Here is a 22,545-nt window from a genome sequence, read left to right as displayed (position 1 = left end):
TACCTTGTACAATTACAGTTATGACCCCTGATTGTGTCTAAGAACTGTACTCCAAAATTGAACAGACTCTACAATAATAAATAGTTTGAATTCAAGATTAATGAGATCTGAAACACTGGTCAATAAAAGAAGTAAAGGAACTCTAATGGAAGAGACAGCTAAAACTGTTTTACTTCAAGCCATGCAAACATTTTCCTGCATTTTGTCAAACACAATCAATCCCTTCCCATCTTTCACAGAGATCCCTGACATATCAGTGAGGTCCCTATCCCAGCAAAAAGTAGGGAGGCTGCCTTTAAAATGCCTCCACACTATACCTCCAGAGCAGTGGATTCACTGTGTAAAAGCAAAGCTGCTCTTCCCCCAGTCCCTTCCATGCAAGGACAGCCTTTACTGGCAGGCAGGGATCCTTGCTGAGGCAGGAGCACAGGGAAGCTGGAGGGAAGTAACAAACACACACATTGTTTTTGTGTTTCAGCTACAACAAACTGAAAAAATACTCTGTGACTCAAAGTGATTTGCAGTTTGTGTTTAGGGAGAGAGAATCAAAATCTGACTACTTCGAAAGCACTGTGCAGGCTATTGCATTATTAGAGGTAAAAATTATAGCTATTACTTGCAATATTTTTATGCAAGCTTTCTCCTCAGCAGATTAGGAGAAACAGCCCATATCTATAGCAACCAGGAGAGAAGAGGGATGGATAAATTCAGTCCAAGCCATTTCTCCTTAAAACCTTGCATCACTACCTTCACTACAGCAAGCATAATAGCTCATTTTTATTGCCACTTGACTGAAGCCTTATTATAAACATGGTCAGCTGATTTTAATTCCTTCCTAATAAACAGAATGTACATGAGGAAAACTGCAGCAATATTCCTCTGGAAGGCTCTCTTTGTTTCTTAAAGGAATTTAATTTTTTCTATCTTAGAAAAAGATTTCTTAGGGATAGTTTGTTTAGCTTTCACTCTGATCTCCATAACCACCCTAGGTAGATACTAAAATGCGAAAAAATACAAAATTCTCCTAGTCATGACCTTCTTGACTTAAAGTGAGCTTTGGGAAGATACCGTAAGTGAAATGAGACCGACTATATAAATAGATATTGATATTAATAGACAATTCAGGTGAGCATACAGTGCTGAATGTCTCAATGAAAGGAAAGAACTGCCAGGGAGAGTGTCACAGGAGAATTGCATCGATTTGAAACAGACAGAGTTTGTTTTCAGGATCCCTTCATGCCCGTGTGGGTCACTTCTCAGGAGGGGATGCTTAGTGCAGATGGTACCTTCTAAATGAAGAAGGGGTCGGTCAAGAATGTCTCAACACAAAGCGGCTGTTTCATGGTCTGCACTGGGCAGCACTAGGGATGTTCTGACAGCTCTGAAAGAGCCTTAACCCGGAGCCAGGGCTGACTTCCACCTCCAGCAGCACGAGCTGGAGGGAGGACTCCAGCAGAGGCTGCATCTAGGGGATTGTGGCCCGGAGATTTCCTGTCTCACTCAAACAGAAGGGCAGTTCGGTGGGCTGAATCCAGCAAACCAGGAGAAGGGTTAAATATGTGGAGGCTGGAAGCATTTTCGGGGACTCGCCACTGGCGCACCTCGATTTTAGGGGCCTCGTGAGCCGTGGCGGAAGTTTTCAGCATGCGGGGACAGCAGGTGACAGCCCTCCCGCAGAGGTGTCCCCCGAGCCGGGACGCGCCGCTGGGGCAGGGGCGGAGCGCGGGGGCAGGAGGTGCGAGGGGCCGGGAGCGGGTCGTGACAGACCCGGGGACGGGTTCGGGCAGCGGGAGGCGGTGCGGAGGCACCGGAGGACGGGGTCGCTTATCCGGAGCCGGCGGTGAGGGAGCAGAGAACGGAGCTCCGGAGCCGGCGGTGAGGGACGAGCGGACGGGGCCGCCTATCCGGAGCCGGTGGAGAGGGACGAGCGGACGGGCCCCTCAGCGTCCGCCGTGCGGGCGCGGCCGCCGGGGCCCTGCCGAGCTGCCAGCGGGGAAGCTCCCGGGCAGCAGCGCGTTGTGCGCTCCCCGCCAGCCCCGCGCCCCCCGGCCCCACTCACCGATCCGCGCCTCGGCGGCGGCCCCCGCGGAGGGCGGCTGGATGCGCGGGGCGGCGGCGAGCACCTGCGGCAGCGGCGGCGGCGGCAGCAGCAGCAGCAGCAGCAGCAGCGGAAGGACGGAGCCGAGCGTCCCCATCATGCTTGGCCCATCGCATGCCCCGCTCCCCTGCCCGCCGCCGCCAGCCCTCACTCCATGCCGTCCGCCCGCCCTGTGCCTCCCGCGGCCGCTCCCGGCTCCGGCAGCCGCAGCAGATTCAACACCCAGGACAGCGACCAGCGCCGCCCGCCCCCGGCCCCGCCCCGGCCCGCCCGGCAGCCGTGAGGGGGGAGCGCTCCCCGCCGCCCGCTCCGCCCTGCCCGCCCCGCCGGGACCGCGGGGAAGGGGCTCCCCCGGGCAAGGGCAGCGCTGGGGCTCCCCCGGCCCTCGTCGGCCCTGGCGGAGACCGGGATCCTGCCCGCCTCCACCGGCAGCCCCTGTAAAGATGGCTGGGCATGGGAAGGGAGTTAATGTGCTTGTTTCGCACACCTGTACGGGGAGACAATGGAGCCATAAACTGAAACGCAAGAAGTTTCACCTCAACAAGAGGGAGAACTTCTTTACGCGGAGGGTGTCAGAGCACTGGAACAGGCTGCCCGGAGGTCAGGGAGTCTCTCCTCTCTCCTCGCAGGAGACATTCCAAACCCTCCAGGACATGTTCCTGTGTCACCTGCTCCAGGTGACCCTGCTTTGGCAGGGAGATTGGACAAGGTGATCTCCCGATGCCCCTCCAGAACTTGGAAGGGACATCTAATCCTAAAAATTCTGTGATTCTGTGAAACCAGTCCACCCTATCAAAGTTTTGTCCTGAAACATGTGCCAGCTGAGTGGATCCTCCCTGTGGTCTCCTCAGCAGCTGTTTGTGTACCAATGCTTTCTCCGCAGAAAATTACTGGCTATTCCGAAGGATTTAAAGAGCCTTCAGGTAAACACCTCTGTGAGTTTGCCTGGGAGGCATCCACATGTGTGACACGTTCATGCTCCCCCTCCTGTTCCCAAATCACTCTGTGCAAGTGGGAGCATCAGTCCAGGCTGCCAGGAGGGATCAGGAGTCTCAAGCTCATGGAGTTCCTCCTGGTTCACAGACTCTCCTTTTCTCACAAATTCACTGTAGCAGCACTCAGCCTTTAGTCACAGCCACCAAGGTGACACAGCGCAGGTGCCATGTCTCCATACAGGGGGATGTGTTTTTGGCCAGGACAGCCAGCTCCATGCCACACCATATGATGTTGGTCCCAGCCCCCTCTGCCACCTAAACATCTACTTTTTTTCCACCCTGAAGTTTCAGATTCCCACGACCTTCAGGTAAACAGTTCTAACTACACCTGACATGCTTCATCTCTGCCTTTAACCAGACTGAGACATGCTCAAGGTATTTAAAAAGAGTAAGTTTTGGTACATGAAGTGGCTTTGCCATAGAGCAGAAAAGCAAATAACAAAAGACCACAGAACAGGCTAACCCTGGAAGAGCAGAGACCTTCCTCCTTGCTAACTTCCAAGACTTGGGGCAGGGGGGCTGGGTGGGAGTTCATGGGGAGAACAAGGGGCACTTACAGACAGCTGCAGACAACCCTTGTCCTCTCAGTTTTGTTCTGTGGGAAAACCATGAACCTCTGTGCTAGGAAAAAAAAAAATCATTGCTTCTAGAACTGGTGCAAAGTCACCTCCTTTCCTTTGTGGTTAAGGTGGGTAACTCAGATGCAAAAAAGGGCAGTACTTGATTCAGAAAACAGAAATTTCAAAAAAATTTATTGATACTGGATGGTCTTTTCGAACATTTCTGCTCTTGAGGTCTGCTACATGACTGTTTATGTCTTGCAGGAGAGTGGCTTCACTAAGCCAAAAGGTGCCTTTACCTCAGAAAAATCAATTTTGACAACACTGAGAGAAATCTGAGCACTATAAGAGGAGAAACAAAAAAGGAGGGAAAAGCATTCTGTGGAAAGGACAAGATGAGAAATGAAAGTGCTGAAACATAAATTAGTATATTCTCATGGGTTATGCAAACCATCTGGCTTTAAAAGCTAGTAGTGGGAACAAGGAAAAAGGTCATCAGAATTAGCAGAGAACTGCAAAACAACTGAAGGTAAGAAAGCAGCAAATGGCAGGCACAGCGAGAGAACAAGTTGTACGTCAAAATACAAAATAGCAGTGATATTACTGGGAATCAGTGCAGCTCTGCAAGGAATGATTTGCATAGTTCCTGTGAATTTATGATCAAATACTATGCAGATTTTAAAAGGAAATTAAAATTCTCATAGCCACTCCGTGTAGAGGATTAGCAAAATAACGACATTTGTTCAAAAGCATTTGAAGCAATGTGAAAAATCAGGACAAGAAAGGGCATTCATCCAAGACAGGAAGAAATCCTTGAATATCCAAATCCAGTAAAAACAGGAGTCAGGTGTCAAGGAAAGAGTAAAGAGTCAATCAGTAGGTGAATTAAGCATTTGAAGATAACTCAAGTAGCAATTGTCAGGACTGGGAAGTGCAAGGCATTCCCTGCCTGGCTGTATTTTACAGTTTTGTAGTAAGCTTCACTTAACAAAGATACACAGATCTGTCTTAAAGCCCCAGGAGCAGACAGATTGAAGTAATGTGTATTAGGTATAATGAATTTTGTTAATGAAGTGTAAAAACTGCAAGGCTTGAGTCTGTGTGCAAATTAGATGAAAAACAGTATCACAGTGTAAATAACGTGTCACATGCATCTTCCTTGCTGGTTCACAGTCAGTTTATCAAGACAGTTATCAGTGCCAAGGTTTCAATAGTTCATATAATAAATTAAGCATCCATGCTTAAGTCTACCAGCCTTGGGAGGTTGTTTTGATTGTGGTTTTGCTTATCATGTTTTCATTAAGTTTCTGAACTGTGGAAAAAGAAATCCTAAAGTGTGCAGTCATTTGTGAAAATGCCTAGAAAGGCTGGAGAAATTACTCCATTCCTGAAGTCAGGGATGCTGTGGGGCTCAAACAGAACTGTAGGACTTGATAGTTTTGAAAAAAATTGTATCAGCAAATTATTTCTCTAAGGGCATATTTAAATCTTTTTGATAAGAGATTCTAAAGATATTGAATGGTAGGGTAGAATATCAGCTCTCCTTGCTAGTGTGTCTGAAGGTGAGTGTGAGGCTTCATGAAAGAATATCATTGGGAATTACAGAAATGAAAAATTCAGCTCAGTGAAAATCTAGCCCAGCACACTGAGGTTTAGCATGTCCTTAATTGCTGGAGCTAAGTCTTTTTATGATGCCCATTTAGATGTGAAAAACATGCTAGGCAAAGTAAAAGGAGAGCTGGATAATCTATATGATTTTATGCATGTGAAAGATTTACATCCTTATCCATGGCAACCACAGCTGAACAGGAGTTTTTCAAGGGAACACTTTGCTGTTTGAAAATGCTGTGTTGTCTGACTAAGGCTTTTCATGAGAAATAGACATGTTTTAATCAAAAATCCACTAGTAAGGGCTAGAAAAAAAAGTTCCAGAGGGGGCCAGAAATTATCTCAGGATGGCTAATTAGTCCAGTAGCCAGGACAGCTGTGTGGCCTGGTGGTATTTTAAAGGTTCAAATTTTTGCTCTGGTTGATTCTAAGACATGAACTAACCACTGCATATTTAGGTCAGCCTGTCTCAATTTCTCTGGGCCATTCAAAATTATATTAAAAGCAAATAGCCCTGCTAGAAGAGACCTTGTAGGTAGTAGTTTGGCATGGGAGAGCCAAGAAGATCACAATAAGATTTATTTTGTTGATTTATTACTTTTTAGAATGAAATATTAGGAGTAGTGAATTAATCAGCTGGGAATTGAGTTAATAGTAGAATTTTTTAGAGATGTAAGAACAAAAAGGGCCAAAATTACACAAACCAGACATTGATTAGGTGTAAAAAAGAAACACAGGATTCAGTCAAAGTAGAACATTGCCAGAGAATAAGTTAGGCATAAAGATACACAAAAGGAAAACAGTCTTAATACTTATCAATTTATAAATAATTCTGATATTAATATTATAAACAGAATTTAAATAATACAGGATAGTTAGAGGCTTAGTATTAGAATTTTCAACACAAAGCTAAAATCTGAGTTTTACCGTGTACTTAGTTACTGAGGTCGTGTTTGAAAGCCTTTGCAGGTCTGTTTTCTAATTTCAAACGGGAATGATATTTATAAGCAAAAGTACACCTGTGTGATTGTAGAAATTGTATATTTTTACTGGATAGAAGTGCATATTTCATCCAAGGATCATGGAGCTATTTGTCAGTTTATCCAAGTATAAAGAAAAACCTGAACAAAAGGTCAGTTCCAGGTATGCTAAATACACTCTACCTGCACAGACAAACAAGCCCTTAGAGAAAAAAAAAAAGCATTAAAATTACCTTCTTCATTTTCTTTCTTCCTCTCATCCTCCTGCCCCCTCCACTCCCTCCTCCCCAAATCAAAACTTCTGAGCACATTAATTGCAGATCATTTGTCCTGCTAATAGGCCCAAAGTCCACAGGGAACAATACCTATCAGGCGGTTTATCTCAGATTCAGTAACCTAGATATCTTGGCAGAGATGTATTGGGGAGTTAAGGGTGAAAGAAGAGAGAAAGAGATAGAGAGGCTTGTGGTGTGTCTATGCCCAGAAAAGACAGAATTTATATTGTTTTATTATTTCCATGTTCTAACCTGAGAGGATTTAGGTAAAATATTCAAAGCCTGTAGATGTATCCACAGACACTGAGGGAGGTTTTGAAGGCTCTGATGCACATGTAACATTCACCACACCTTTCTGAGGGCAGAAAGAGCTGCTTGAGCAGCAGTGATCCTCCTGCACCTTGTGTGACATTTGAGGATTTTTTGCACAAGACTGTGAAAAATGAGGCCACAAAACCCATCTCCAGAGCCACATCTTGGGGTGCCATGGTTACAAGAGGAGCAGCACCAATTGCCACTTTGCTGGTTGTTGGTGTGAGCAGTCATAAACTGCTCTGGCAGCTGACATGCACTGGGCACTCTTCAGGGTGATCTTGCAGACAGTCAAACAGTGACTGCAGAACTGTTCACACATTCATAACCTGGCATACTTTAGTTAGAATTTTTCACTATTGTTGAAAAGTTTAAATTCAAAAGATTTATAGTCAAATTATGTGAGGGCGGGTATTGCAACTCTATTGCAGATGTTGTAATAGCTCTTGGTATTAAAAATATCAGGAAAGTTTAATAGAAATTTTGACCTATGCACTTAACCATAACTTCTTTTACTCATCTGTGTTGAAGAGAAAATTTATAACTTGCTCCATGTAAACATTTTTTAAAATATAGAATTTAAATAGTTAATATTTTGAAGCAATTAAGAAGGAAGACTTTATAGTTATAAACAATATGTCTAAAAAGCCACCCAGTGCCTGAGACAATAAGAGTGTTTAAAGAATGAGAAGCTCTACAGAAGCCTGCATTACTGAGACCAAAAGTCATACCACTCTCTCTATAGCAGTACAAGTACTCAAATTTCAGTTTGGTGGTTGTATTCTGAATTTGGGGACAAAGTTTTAGGACAAAGGAATAGAAAGTTCCTGAAGGGAAAAGTCTTTAACTGGTGTGAAAATGTATAGTCCAAGGTCATATCAGCAGTCATTGTGGTCTTTTTCAATTATTGAATAATTCATAGTGTAATTTAAATTATTTTAGAGGATTTTAGCATTTGATACAGAAATTACCAATTTTCAGTATTTTTTATTTAATGTCTATAAAACTAGCAGAGCCTTAGAAATTTTTTAATGAATTTATACAGAATACAGTTTAGCATGAAAATAAATATTTGTAGGGTCTAGAAGAAACTAGACAGTTTGATGGAAGATAGTGGTATGATTAACTTTATGAATATCATAGCAATTCTGTTATATCTAAGAATGATGTTGTCTGGCTGTTCTCAGCTATTTTAAAGCTTTTTTTCTTGTTTCCAAAATTTTATTAGAAAAAGGCTTTGCTCTGGTGCACACTAAAAGTTTTACTCTAGATATTTCAGCATCACTGAGGAACAGGAGTTCAATACAGAGCCAGAAGGAAAAATCCTAGAGAACTGTGCAAGTGCATGACTGATGAAATTTAAAAAGGGAAAAATAAAAAGTAGGTTGATTTTAGTTATGACTGCTAGGATGTGAGCCTGTCTTTTATTCCCTGTGCTGAATGATAATGGTTTTTATGTGTTTCTGGAAAGGAGCCTAAAGTGGAATGTTCAAGGCCTAAGAGATGAAATGCAGCTAGAGAAAATTACCAGTGAGAATAGCAGGAGATGTGACTTACATTAACTGAAGACCTAAACATCTTTGTATATGAGTGCTCAGGGCTGACTTCCAAGGCTGTAAGAAGCCTTGGTAACAGACCAGCCACTTCAGTGTGCATGTGTGAGGAAAATTTCCATAATCTCTCCTTCTGGTTTGCTAGGGATGCTGGAGAGAGCAGCTTCTGTTAATGTAGGCATTTGCAGGTCTGGATTGAATCCAAATTCATTTAAGACTCATCTAAAATTCTAGCTGACTTGTTCAAATACCACTGCTGGTGATACCTACAGGAAACAGGTTGCTGAAGCTGCATTTGGTGTGAAGTTCTTGGAAGAGAAGGCAAAGGTGGAGTGAAGCAAGTAACAACGTGTGGATGTCCAGAACCTGTGAAGAACAAACCCCTGGTGTCTCAAGGCAGGGCTACAATAACTGATGAATCCAAATCTGAGGCCATTCTGAGATCTTTATATCTGGTGTCAACGTATAAAAGGGAATTTGGGTTTTCCTGGGAGAGGAATGGCCTCTATGAAAACAAGCACAGGTGACTGAGGAGCTGGTCCCTTTTGACTGAGAAAGGCTGAATTTCCTGCTAATACCCACAGTCACCTCAGTCCAGCACAGGCTGAACTGGGACTTGCCTGTTTTTTAGTCTCTGGAGACAGATTTTAAAACAAAACCACATTAATTTCTGCTGATTTTCATGGGCATTTAGAGGCCTCAGCACAGCTTTAAAAATTGCTGTCTGAGCACACCATGATGGGATATCCAAGTTAAAGGATTAGACAATTGTAATGTTTTTTGATAATGGGTTTTTGTTCTTCAAAACCATCTTGAAACCCTTAGGTGTGCAATGAATAATTAGATTTGGTTGCCATTGATCAAAATTGATTTGAAATGTCAATAGGGAGCCAATTTTTAAAATTAATTAGGTTCTTTTAATGGGAGGGAGTTAAAAAACAGTTTAAAAATTCTGTTTTCATCCAGCTTTGTTAATCTGTAAGACTTGATACTTGGTGAATGGCTTTTACAAGTAACTAATCCCCTGGGATACCCACTCCTCTTGTACTCAATTAAAGGATGAATGAGATTACTGCACTCTGTCATTCTGAAAGAATTGGCCTGTAGTTGATTGAAACTGCTGGGAGGCTCTGGTTATGTGTCCCCCACTTGCTGTACCTGACTCAGAACCTGCAGCCTGGTTCCAGTGCTGAGCACCCCCAGCTGGAGATGGGTGCCTCAAGGCAACAAGTGTTATGATCTGACAAACATGGAAAAAATCCATGGAAATCTTTTACCTTAGTGTCACTGTGCATTTTTAAAATGGTGATAAGTAAACCTACAGGGAGCTGGAAAGAGACACGAATCACTGTGAAATTCTGGGACTGCAGTAGTGCCATAGTAATGTCATTGCAGGAGGAGCTGGGTATGCACAGCAGGCAGCAGGCTCAGTGTGGAGCTGTGTGCTGAACCATGAGGGGATAAAAGCACTGACCATTTGCTGTGTCATCAACAGCAAGGGGTTTGCAGGATCCATAGAGCAGGTACAGGAACAGTTTGTGTGGATTAACTTCTCTTAATGTGATTGAAGATGTGTCACTTGACACATAATCACAGGAGATATTTAAGCTGTACATGTCTTCATTTTGATATCACTTGACTTTTGAGTGCCTGACTTTTCAGCTCTAATAACACTCTCAAACCATGTCTTTATGTGTTTCAAAGAATCATAGAATCTTTAAGGTTGGTAAAGACCTCCAAGATCATTGAATCCAACTGTTAACCCTGCAACCCTGTGTTTGCCACAAAACCATATCCCCAAATGACACATCCATGAATCTTTTGAACACTTTCAGGGATGGTGATTTCATCCCTTCCCTGGACAGCCTATTCTAATGTGAAACCACCTTTCAGTGAAGAAATACATTCTAATATCCAATCTAAACCTCACCTGGCACAGCTTGAGGCAATTCCTCTCATCCTGAAAACATACGAGGAAGGATCTGGTTTCACAAAGCACAAAGTGCAGATTCTTGCATTTTTCAGCCCCTTGCTGTGCTGGTGAGAGGAAGTGTGGGACAGCAAACTGTCAAGAAGTCACCTGTGCTCCCCTCCATTTTCTCCAGCATCTCTCTCTCACTTTGGCTGCCTGTTACTGGAGACAATCTGCTTTGGGGGTAAGCTCATCCTCAATGTTCTATCCAGTTCTCAATGTTCTATTGTCCTACTTACTGTAAAACACAGAAGCAAACCTGGTGGTTGCCCAGAGGTTAGAATATTTGCTATAGTGGCTGTGTGTCTATAAGCTTGGAGTATCCTTGAGGAAATTTTCTTCCTGGTACACTGTAGAGGCAATGTAGAATTGACCAATATGTTTGATAGCAACTCAGAATGGAGCAGGAGCAACTGAGCTCAGATCCTTTTCACTGCAGTTTTATAACAATGACATGGGTTATTTTGAATAGTTAAAAAGGAATAAAAAATAAAAGTACACATAATTTCCTGTTTAAAATATTAGAAAGTCTTGCTGAAAGCATTCTGATATCTCAGAGTATAAGGCTGCTTGAGCCTACGATGCATTTGTTTTAAAGGAAGGTCACTTTTTGAGGGTATGCTGTGATCAGGAAAAAAAAAGATAGGGAAAGTTCATGGTAATGACAGCTGGGGAGAGGAACATTGTTTAGGCTACACTGAAATTACATTATGTGTCTCTGCAAGTACAAGATTATGTTGAGAACAATCATGGGTTTTGGAGAAGGTATTAAAAGCTGAATTATAGAAAAGACAATGCTCTTTTTCTGTTCTGAATCACCACTTTAAAAGCCTTCCTGTTGCTCCCTGTTGTAGTTCAGAGTGTTCCAATGCAGCATCAAAACCCAAACAAAAATACCTACTTTGCTTCTCAAGGGAATCTCCCTGCTAGGCCGGGCATTTCTCATGAACTTTTCTTCCCTATAACAGAGCTTCTACAGTGTGTGATGAAGAGGTTGCACAAACAGATGAACAAGGTTCTTGCTCTGAAGTGTGAGATGGGCACTTAATACTCTATCATTTCACCTCCTAGATTGCCACTGAAAAAAGGAATATCACAGTGAAGAAATGGTAAAGACACCAAATTCTACTGGCAAGAATTACATTAAACACAATTAGAAAAAATATCAAGACAAAAATAAACTTGTAACAGGCATTTTCCTTCATTAGCAGATGAACAAAATTAGAGATAAAAGAGCTGTCCTAAACTGGAACTGCAACAGGAAGCTTGAGAGCCAAAAGGATGAAGATGGTCTTCACAAATAGGTTTATGAAAAAAAAAAATCCTTTGCTTCCCTCTCACTATAATTAAAACAAACAAACCAGCAAAAAAGTCCCCCAACCAACAAAAAAAATAAAAGGTTCCATGTATTTTTTTCCACAGTCAGTTTATTTCCAGAGTCAAAAGCATCACACCTGTTCAGATGTGCTAATTGCCCAGCAGAATCTTATCAGGTAGCACAGATAGAATGCTTTCTAATATTAGATCACACTGAAACAGGCCTGCTTTTAAGCATTCAATCAATGCATCATGATCCACTGATAAATTAAAAACTGCAGGCTAGGTTCCCTGATCTCTATGTGCTACTCAGGCAGTTTGAAGCTCTGTGATCTCAACTGGGAAGATAAGAATCCCCCAGAGGCTGGCTGACCTGTGATGGACTGCTTAGGAACCAAAGTTTGCTGTAAATTCCAGGGTAGATCAAATCAGGGAACCAGGAGGCTGTAATCAGATCCCTTGAGCTCCTTCTTGCATCAAACAGTTCTCAATTTCATGGCAGGCAGACTGGTTTTATTCCTTTTTGAGCCCTAGCATAACATCAACTTTTAAAATTCTGACAATAGGAGACACCTACAAAAGGAGAAAAAAATTTGATCTGGAAGATGGTAAACCCACCTTTAACTTCTTTCATTTAAAAATCAGATTCAACTTCTTTCATTTAAAAATCAGATTCTTGGGACATAGAGAGCACCATGCAGTTTCCATCTCAGACATTTTTGCTACTGTTCTTGAGTTTGAACATAGGTTGTTGTGATGATTACACATTTCCCAGCAGCTCTTGTACACAAGGCAAACTCATCTGCTGTGTCCAGTGACCAACTCAGGCACTGGCAAACAAGCGTTTTACACACTGTCAGGGCACAGACCCATGAGAACCACTGTTCTGCGAACCAAGAGAACAGCCCACGAGAGGGAAACTGGGGACAGAAGAGAAAGGTAATGATTTTTATCAGGAAGGATGATCCCCTTCAATAAAGGAGCACTTTTAAATACAGAATAAGCCTTAGAACTTCTCCGTGCAGAACTGGGAAAATACTGAGAGTAAAAGTATTGGTAGTGTATTGGTATGTCCACCATAGAGGATGGTGTAAGAAAGGACATAGTTTTTGGCAGTGTGATCAGCAAAATGAGCCCATCCAGTCAAAGGAGCTTTTCCTTCAATGCTGGACAGTCACACTGTCCTTAAATAGCCAGAACTAGAGCAGGAAGTAGAGTTACTTCTAGTTTTTGTTTTGCTTCGGTTTGTTTTGTTTCTAAGCACTGTCCTAGACTGGTCTAATTGAATTTGGAGGCTCTTACAGATGCTGTATTTTTCCTTTAGAGGCTGTTTTAAGAAAATAAAGTTGCAAACACCTATTTTTAATAACCACCACAAGATTTCGGAAAGGTCTGTGCACAAAGCCCGAATTTCTTGCTAAGAAGCTTGTGCTCAGGTACCATTTTATGCAGTGGGTAAGTAAGGATGTCAACAAGTATGAAACAACACAAAAAAAAAAGCCAAATCAATAACCTTTATTCAGATGGAAGCTGAGCTAACACAAACAGTTTATCTAAATGTTTAATAATTACCCCAAAAGGCAGGAAGCACACATCATTGCACATTGCAGAGAACTCTGAAGGAGGCTGGGCTGGCTCTACCCTCTATGTCCTTTGATGTGGGCATGGGGTCACAGAGGATTCAGGTACCTCTCCAGCAAGAACTGCTAAAATGTACCTGCTTAAAATGTAAGGCTTCACAGCAGAGCATCTGCTACTGCAGCACAATAAAAATGTATTAACCCAAGACAAGGATTTATTGTAGGTGTAGTAAGATGGGTAAGGAATCAACTGAATGGAAGAGGGAACTAGATTAGGCTGAAAAGTAATTAGTAATGATGTTTTGGAACAGCATCTAATTTAATATTTTCATTAATGACAGCACAAAAAATAAGCATAAACTAATGAAGTTTGAATATATATTTGAAACTGGGACAAGCTGACAGAGTATAAAACAAAATACTAGAATTTTACATAGGAAGAATCTAGCAAAGTGATCTTAAGCAATGAAATAAACAATTGTCACATCATGTGTTTGAGAACCAAGTTATTTTGCTAAGAAAAAGGTGGTTCTCTGGTTAAAAAGAATGGCACGAGGAAAAGATTGGTAACAGCTTCTGCTTACAAGAGTCATGAGCAGTAACAAAATAAAAGTAACAGAAGTCCTACTGCCACACTGTTTTCAAACAGTGGTGACAGATACAACAGAGAATGAAATTTCCTCAGTGCCACAGCCTATCATTTTTGCAGCTTTGCTAGAACCATGATGTGGAACTGGAGAGGCAAAGGACTCTAATTAGAGAAAATCCAGAACACATCTGTGCTGAACAGCCTTACCAAGTGAAACCCCCCCAGTGACTGCTGAGAAAATGAAAGCCAAAGCTACAGCACTGCTGAAAGCCTGGGGCTGTGCCTCAGGTCATGCTCAGACAAGCAGCCACACAGAGCCCAGGACCTATCCAGAGCAGATTAAACAAGGTCTGTGCCTGTTTGCAAGGGTTTAATGAACTTGAAGAACTGCTGGCCTCCTGTGGAAAATTCTGCAGCTGCCCCTGAAAGCTGCCCTTGGCCAGCTGCTTGTCCAGGTACCAGCACTAAGCCATGCTCCTCTCTCAGATATGGGCAGCAGCCACAACTGGGGCTGCTGACACAGGCACAGCTGGACTCTACAATGGTCTTGGTTTGCAAGACACTGGAGCAGATCAGGAAGGAATATGGGAAGTTCATTGCTGTGTGTCGTGGTTTCACATCACAGTCATGAGGAGTGTCCTGCGCTAAGCATCCTTCAGGTAAGGTGAAAGATTTTGTCAAAATTAGTCTGATTTCCTTCTGAAAGTCAAAAGACCTCAGAACACTTGAGAGCAGCCCAGGGGAGTTTAAATATAAAGTGTTTCAGCTCTCATGGAGTAAACAACAGGTGCAAGATGGATTTTTTTTTAACTTCCTTGGCTATTCTGAAGGTTTGTGTGCTTGGATCCGTACCTGAAGACATTTATTTGCTAAGGAAGAAGCTTGAGATTTTATCCTGGCTTTTCCTAGATCACAAGTTGAAGCTCTGATAGGTGGCAGATGCAGGGCTTTGTTTCCCATCCAGACAGCAAGGCAAACGACCATTGTCATTACAAAAAGTGCCCAAGTCCTTACAAACAATGTTGATTAATGAAAGTAGTATAAGTTATTGCTTTCTTCAGTCTCGTTGATCCTGAATGCATATGCACAAAGGGAAGAGCTCCAGACGTGGCACTGACAGGTACAAACATGTCCAGAACGTTTCTTCTGCGGGCAGCTCTTCATCACCAGCATCTGCCAGCGCCAGTTGCCAAAGGAGTGTCATAGGCTGGTGTTTTCTTGCTCATTTTTCAAAACATTTTATTAATCAAAGTCAGGCTCAACTTCTTCAAACAGCTGAACAGATCTCAAAGGGTCTGTCTCAAGATTAAGGGAAATTTTCAAACATAACCAAAGAACACCACCTCTTCCCCAACAACACTTTTGATTAATAAGATGAAACAAATCCGTTTTACAGGTTTACAAAAGATAACAGCTTAAGAAATGTCCTATTTATTTGTCTCTTCCAAACAGAAGGAAAATGTAGATTTAAATTTTTGCATGATTAAAGTTTGCAATGAGTACAGCAAGTGAAACACAGAACTCATCTGATATTCTTGTGAAATTTGCCACAAAGGCCTAAGGAGAAAGCCCTGTCAGACTTTGACTCAAGGAATGCCAACACCATTATTTGTGTTGCAGAAAGCCAATGTTTTTTCATGGCAGAGCAGTTTAGTAGAGCAGGACTAGAAATTGAGCTGAAATATGTTCACCAGCTGCAGGACTAACAGAAAATTATTTCAACCCTCTTAGGAACCACTTGAGTACCAGCCACCAGGAAAACAAAGGTTTATCTTTAAATATTTTACCCTTCCTAGCAGTATCACCTCTGAGTTTTTCAAAGGAAATCCACATATTTCTGGTGTTGATGGAATGACCTTTATTCCCTTCCTAGCTGACAGGGCTATTGCAACTGTACCATGAATTCCATGAATAAAACAAAATTATACACTGAGGAAAAACAACACAGTAAATTTGGATTTTTTTCTAATCTAATGATATGAGTAAATACTGAGAGATTGAAAAACAGAAAAAAGAAACTTATTTACATATTCATTGAGTAATTTGTATAATCAGAAGATTTAAAAGGTCATTACAGGAACACCTGCCTGTTAACAGATGTAGAAGAATGAAGGCCAAAGAACACAGTTTTTATAAGGATATTGATAAATAAACAGTTGGCAGATTTGCAGCTACCTGCTGGGGCAGCATTAGTTCCTTTGGTCAGGCCACTGTTGTGGATGAGGTACATCTGGAACTCATGAATCCATGCACACACTGACTATCCTGTTGCAAAGCTTGCCAGTTGTTTATTAAGAACTGCACTGCTTTTAAATATCAATATTCCAGCTAAAACAGCTTTTATCCAGTAGGGAAGTTTTATGTACCAAGGTCAAGTATGGGTCTGATATTTGCACTGACAGCAGATATTGAAAACAATTTACAGTCTCTTACCATGGAAAGAAAACCAGCAGAGTAGATGCTTGTTTAGACAGATGGGAGGTACAGCTTTGCACAAATCTTAATCAAGAATGAAGAGCCTGTCTGAATTTGGCCAGATTGGTTAACTTCAGTGTCAGTGCCCCTCAGTAACACTGGAGACTCAACAGCCATTTGCACCACCTGAGAATCACTTCACTACATAACCAAGAGCTTTGTGTCCAGGTCTCCAGGTCTAAGCTGGAGGATGTGACTTTGGTCTGTGGCTGAATTGTTTTCTGGAGATATCTATTAAATCTCCTAAACCAGACAAAACTAAAGCATCAGGAGCTGTGGTTCTGGCTGAGATAAATTCCTTCACAGTAGCTGGTATAGGGCTGTATTTCAGATTTGTGCTGGAGACAGTGCTGATAACACAGGGATGTTTCAGCTCTTGCTGAGCAGGGCTTACACAGCATCATGGCCTCTCTGCTTCTCACCCCACCCCTAAAGAGGCTGGGAGTGCACCAGGAGTGTGGAGGGGACACAGCTGGGACAGGGGACCCCAAGTGACCAAAGGGATGTCTCACACCATCTGGCACCGTGCTCAGCAATAAACTGGGTGGGAGGTTGTCGGGAGGGCACTGCCCAGGGACTGGCTGGATGGTTTTATTACCCTTTCTATATATTTTCCTCACAATTTGAAGAAGTAATATTATTTTCTCTTAATTATTCAACTGTTGCTTTTTGACTTGTGTCCTTTCAGTCCTGCCCCCATGTCAGAAGGGGTGGAGGCAGTGAGGGAGCAGCTGGGTGGTGCCCGGCTGCTGGCCGGGCTTGAACCACCCCATGAGCTCAGACAGGTAATTTACAGGCATCTCCATTAAGGCAAAATAATGTCATGCAATGAGCATTCCTTTAATCTTGGTGATGTCTCAGGTTTTAGGTTTTCTATTTTTCAGATTCTGTACTGCTTTAGTTTGTAGTTCTGAGCTTCATATTAGCGGATGGTGAGCTCTCTTCACAGACTAGGGAAATGAAACAATTTCCTCTCTAGCTGGGGACCAAGGACAACAGATCCAAATCTCAGGCCCAAGAGCCTGATAAAAAATGTGGACTGAAGAGAGAAAACCAAGAAAGATGGGACTTCATAGGCTAAAGCTATAATTGGACAATTGACTCCAATGTGCAAATGGAGCAGAACTTATAAAAGTGTGAGACCCCGTGCCCGGTCATCCATTTTGTGACCATTTTGGGTTCATCTTGGGTGTAGCCCTAGCTGGGTTCTTGTACTACCCAAGGTGTAGTACACCTTTTAATAAATACCTACTTGATTCCTTTAACACTGTCTAGCCCCTATTCTAGGTCAGCCCTCACAAGGCACCATTGGGAGAGCATCTGGTTACAAGAGGAAAATTAAGTGGCTTAGATGCCTGCATTATCTGCAACCTTAGTACTAACTGATCAAAATAGCTATAATTTTAAAAAATGGTTAAATATAAAACAATTTATATATTACTCAAGCCTATGTTTAATAGTTAAGACATTTCCCCCCAGTGTACTGGGTACTGAATCACCTGAATATTCAAGCCATAAGGAAGCTCAGGGGAGAATCTGGTACAATCTCCAGCTCAGCAGGGCTACCTCCAAAGCTATGACACCATGGAAGGTCAGAGCCCTCCTCCCTTGTCAGCCAAGTTCTGCACATCTCCAAGGATGGCCATTCCACAGGCTTTCTGAGCAACCTCTTCCAGTTCCATTTCCCTCTCATAATGATTGTTTTTCATGTCCAACAAGAAATTATCTTGCTGAAGTTGTTTCTGTAGCCTCATATTCTCCTCCAGTCATCTCTGGGGAAAGTGTTTCCTTTACCCTCCTGAAGGCAGGTGCAGGCAACAAGAAGCTGCCCTCATGCAGGTGCCTGTGTGGGGTGGTGCAGGATTTGTCCATCAGCTCCAGGTCATTGCTGAACATCAGGAGATGCCCCTCGGTGTCAGCTGTGGCCCCCAGCTGCTGTCATCTGCCATCTGTCCGAGGCTGCTGCTCACCCTGTCACCAACCAGCCCTGGCAGCAGGGCCTGCCCTCAGCAGTGCCACAGCCACAGCCGCCAATCTCACCCCTTAGCAGATTATTCCTCCACTCTGACGGTCCGGCCAGTTTTCCACTTATCTTCCAAGTCTACCCATGCATGCCATCTCTCTCCAGTTTGGCTGTAAGGATACTGTGTAAAACTGTAAAAGTCTTAGCCAAGGGTAGGAAACAGGACATGCTGCGCTCTCTCTTCTTCTACAAAAGGGAGGGAAGTCAGGCTGGTTAGGCAGTTTGCCCCTGATAAAGCCATGATGACTATTCCCAATCACCATTTTGACCCTCACACATCTCAAAGTAAGATTCATTTCCATAATCCCTAGGAATATGCTGTAGTCCTCCCAGGAACTGAGGTTACATGCAACTTCAGTCTCAAGAGTATCTATGGTACAATTATTATTTGTTTTACAAAAACAAAGATACAAAAATACTGATTTTACACTCCTCCCAAGAAGACATTTTTATACAGAACAACCCCTTTGCAGCTGTTGAAAATCTTTACTGTTACATAATTTCTATACACACTTTTATACATTTTGCTTGCTATAAATGTACAGAATAACAGAAAATAGTTTTAAGCAATTCACAAGTTTACAAGGTAAGTTTTTTACAAAGCAATACACCTTCCCTCAATTTTCACGATAAAAGCTCCTGTGTGGTCAAGGATTCAAAAACTCATCCAAAATTTTCAGAGATGATTCATACAGGAATCTGAAATGCCATAAAACAATGCATAAAAGAATTAGAAATGCTAAATGCCAAATCAATCCTCAACTATTTGATTCTCAGAGTACAGCTACCACATGATTTCTTTGACCAGTTAGTCCATATTAGTTTATTAAAATGCCTTTACAAATTACTTTTGAAATAGCTGGATTCTTTTTCTTTCAACTTTTCCATTTTTCTCCTGATCATCTCTGTCTCTAGAATAACCAACAGCAAACCAGTTTAAATTACTATGTCAATTCAAGCACATTTTCTAATATTTCATCATCTAGTTAAAGAAGCCACTCATTTTCTGCACAGCCTTGTTACTCTTTTGTTCAAAACAGTGAAATCCTTTACAAGTAATTCATTCTAAGACCACTTTTCATTCATTTCCTTTCTTCATTTCTCCCTCACTCTTCAATCTTTATAATTTTTCTTCTCACCAGTGGCAACTTTTTTCCAAGCCTGAGCTTTCAATCTTATCCTTATTAGCAGCTGCCCTCACACTCCTCTCAGCCCCGCTCTGACTCTGATCTCTGATCTCACACTCATCTCTGCAGTGCCACAGCCCTTAAGCCAGGATGAAACTCCAGTGTCAACTAAAGGTAGTGTTACAAGCTTCTACAGAATTAGGAGAATGACTTATGTTCTGTGGGTTTAGGCACAATGCTGCTTTGTACAAATTTTATTTCCTTACAGTTTAAGGCTAAAAACCCAATGGATTTATGATGTGGGACCATTGGCATGTTGGCCAAAAGCCACCACTTGGGCTAACTCTGCTCCTCCCAAACAAACAAGCTGAAGTCAGTTTTACCAAGTACCTTCCTAGGGAACTTAAAGATGGGAGGCAGAGAGATCACACCCAGAGTTATACACCAAAACAATTCAAGAGCAATAATTTACAGATGCAATGAGAGTGCAATTAAGAATCTGAGAGGTAGCTAAATGATAATACTAAAAAAAATATATATTTCAGCACAGCCATTAGCTAAATTTAAATTCTAAATATTCATATATCAAAATACTAAATAAAGTAAATACACAGTATTAAGTAAAAGTTATTATCCCATAGCACATTAGGTTTTACAGAATGTGAGACATTTTTCTCTAGCCTCTGAACAACTGCATTGACAGCTTTATCTGCATTTGTTTTGTTAAGCATAAATATTTTTGTTTTATAAACTAATGTGTGTGCCATTACTCTTGAGGAAATTCTCTCAATACACAGTATGTTGTCCAGAATTTTTAAATGCACTGAACAGCATTTTTAAGATACAGACCCACAGGGCCATCTGAAACCACTAGCTCAGCTGAAGAGGGAAAAGTAAATTGCAGTGAAAAGTTTTGCTTCTGAATTAGTGCACCAATTCCTTGTATAAGGGCAGCACCTTAATTACCACACCAGACAGCTTTTTTACTTTTTTTTTTACTTTCATTGCTAATATGTAAGAGATTACTCCTAAGTCTGAAGTTAAGATGCTGGCACAGAATGCCAGTTCTCTTGGGAAATTAAAGAATGTCACCATTTCCTGGTATACCTGGGTATTGAATAAAATAATCCCTCAAGGAGTTATTAGGAGATAATGCATTCAGAAGCAAAAAATAGTAATATTATTAAGAATGAGTTAAAACCCAGTAAGGTATTTTAGCCAGCAGCAGCACAGTAATGTGTGTTAGAGGACTGTCTTCAAATTAATGACCAAAGATCTAGCTTGCAGCATACCATAACAAAATTTGGTGTTTGGTAAGCAGAGTAGGATGATAAAATAGTTTACAAACAATAGGGCATGCTTTAAACCATGTATAATCACATTTTAGCTACATTAGCACACAAGCAGCAGAGCACTACAAATGGCACATCAGAAGCCACCAGAGGCCCAGCCCAGTCTGACATTCTGTCTTAGCTGCGAGACTGCAAACACACTTCATTCATGGTGCAAAACCTGATCACTGCAGAACTTCCTCCAAACCTCTTCCATTTATTTTGAAACTATAAAACATCTCAATCAATTATTTTACCCTTCTGGACAGAAAAATTCCCCAACATAACTGTACAAATATGAAACCCCCACAAATTCTGCAAAGCTGTGTGATAGCTTCTGAATTTTATCATGGTGTGCAATTCCAATTCATAGAAAAAAGTCTTCCCATTATCATATTCATATCCCTAACCCTTGAATTTTGCCTGCAACTGCCTCCTGGGTTGGTATTATGCAAAGGTAGCCACTCATATATCACAAAATTAAAACACTGTGTAGCATCTAATACTCTTCATCTGCCCCAACATGCAGGTTGATTTGTCCCAGTTCACTGGGCAGAGACAATCATATAGATTCATAAAGCAATTATCTGTGTTCTCACTGAAATTTATAGTCACTAGTGCTCTCAAGTGGCAGCAATTATTCACTTTAATGTGCCTATTTATTTAATCATGTTAAGATTCACTTTAATTTCAGAGCTTTTTTTACTGTCTTGATTAGAAGAAGTGCAAACTGAAACACGATACCCTGCTGCTCTCCTTTTTTACATCATTATTATTATTGTTAAAAATATTCTAGTAGGGCACTTGGCAACCCATTGTAAAATAATTTCAAGGGGAAAAGAATGGGGTTTTGTTTATTTGTCTTTGATTTTGTTTCTAAGCTAGCTCCTGACCAAAGGACATTTTGTCCATAGCCAAACAACTCTCCAGCTTTTCTGCAGGTCTCTTTTGGGCACTGGAAGGGACCCAGAGCACCATCCTCTGGATGGAGGCACAACTCAGCCACCAATATCTATGTCAAGTCACTAAATGCCAGAGAACAAAGTGCCTCAGGCCAAGGATCCACAAGAAGAGCACACTGAGGAAGAGCTGTGCAAGAAACTGTTGAGCGAATGAAGCTCCTATACAATGAGACTCCTATACAGTGGGCTTTTTGGCTTGTTTGGGAGTCTCTGGTTTGGCTTTTTTTATTTTAAAGTCTGTATACTCTACATCCATTGTTTGACTCAATAGTAAGGATCACTAGTTGAAGAGCATGTTCAGACCTCTGTGGTACATTACAAACTTTCTCAGAAATTTTGGATTAATGTCCATAACCCCAGTCTGGTTTCTTCACATTCTGTATATGTGCTTATAATGTCCCCTTTTCACACTTTGTGATTCCATGGGCAGTTCAATAACTAGGCAGAAATCACATGCTCACAAATGTTAAGACTTAAGCAAGTTTGAGACACTAAAGGCTAAAGCATTCATCATGATTCTCAATGGGCCTGAGGTAACTGATTGCAAATACAATGCAGCCAATCACTTTTAAAAAACTTTTCACAAAAGATACACAAGATATGATACATGAAATCCACCCCCCCCCCCCAAAAGAGCAAAATAAAATCACCTGTGGAAAGGTCTCAAAGTCATTGTCATATTCAGTTAAATTTTTACTGCCTGCATAGATTTGGATTCATATGCCTAATGCTAAAGTGGGAGAAAAATCTCCCAGTAATAATTACTAACTGGACTATTTGCTTTGTTC

The 22,545-nt window shown here is 41.7% G+C and overlaps 2 protein-coding genes across 2 annotated transcripts in view; both read right to left on the bottom strand.

Annotated features, from left to right (window-relative positions):
- PTPRN2 (protein tyrosine phosphatase receptor type N2) overlaps window positions 1-2,198 on the bottom strand; it is a gene marked incomplete at both ends in the record, with an annotated part of 628,010 nt that extends 625,812 nt beyond the window's left edge. Inside the window, one exon of the mRNA XM_084216229.1 lies at window positions 2,060-2,198. Within this exon, the coding sequence (XP_084072355.1) occupies window positions 2,060-2,198 (139 nt within the window). The remainder of the gene's footprint in view (window positions 1-2,059) is intronic.
- Window positions 2,199-18,984: 16,786 nt separating this feature from the next.
- Window positions 18,985-22,545, bottom strand: part of NCAPG2 (non-SMC condensin II complex subunit G2) — a gene marked incomplete at both ends in the record, with an annotated part of 40,781 nt that continues 37,220 nt past the window's right edge. The window contains one exon of the mRNA XM_084212316.1: window positions 18,985-19,036. Within this exon, the coding sequence (XP_084068442.1) occupies window positions 18,985-19,036 (52 nt within the window). The remainder of the gene's footprint in view (window positions 19,037-22,545) is intronic.

Source organism: Fringilla coelebs, assembly GCF_963513975.1.
Source record: "Fringilla coelebs genome assembly, chromosome: 1".
Lineage (NCBI taxonomy): Eukaryota > Metazoa > Chordata > Aves > Passeriformes > Fringillidae > Fringilla > Fringilla coelebs.
This window is presented reverse-complemented; position numbering and strand designations above follow the sequence as displayed.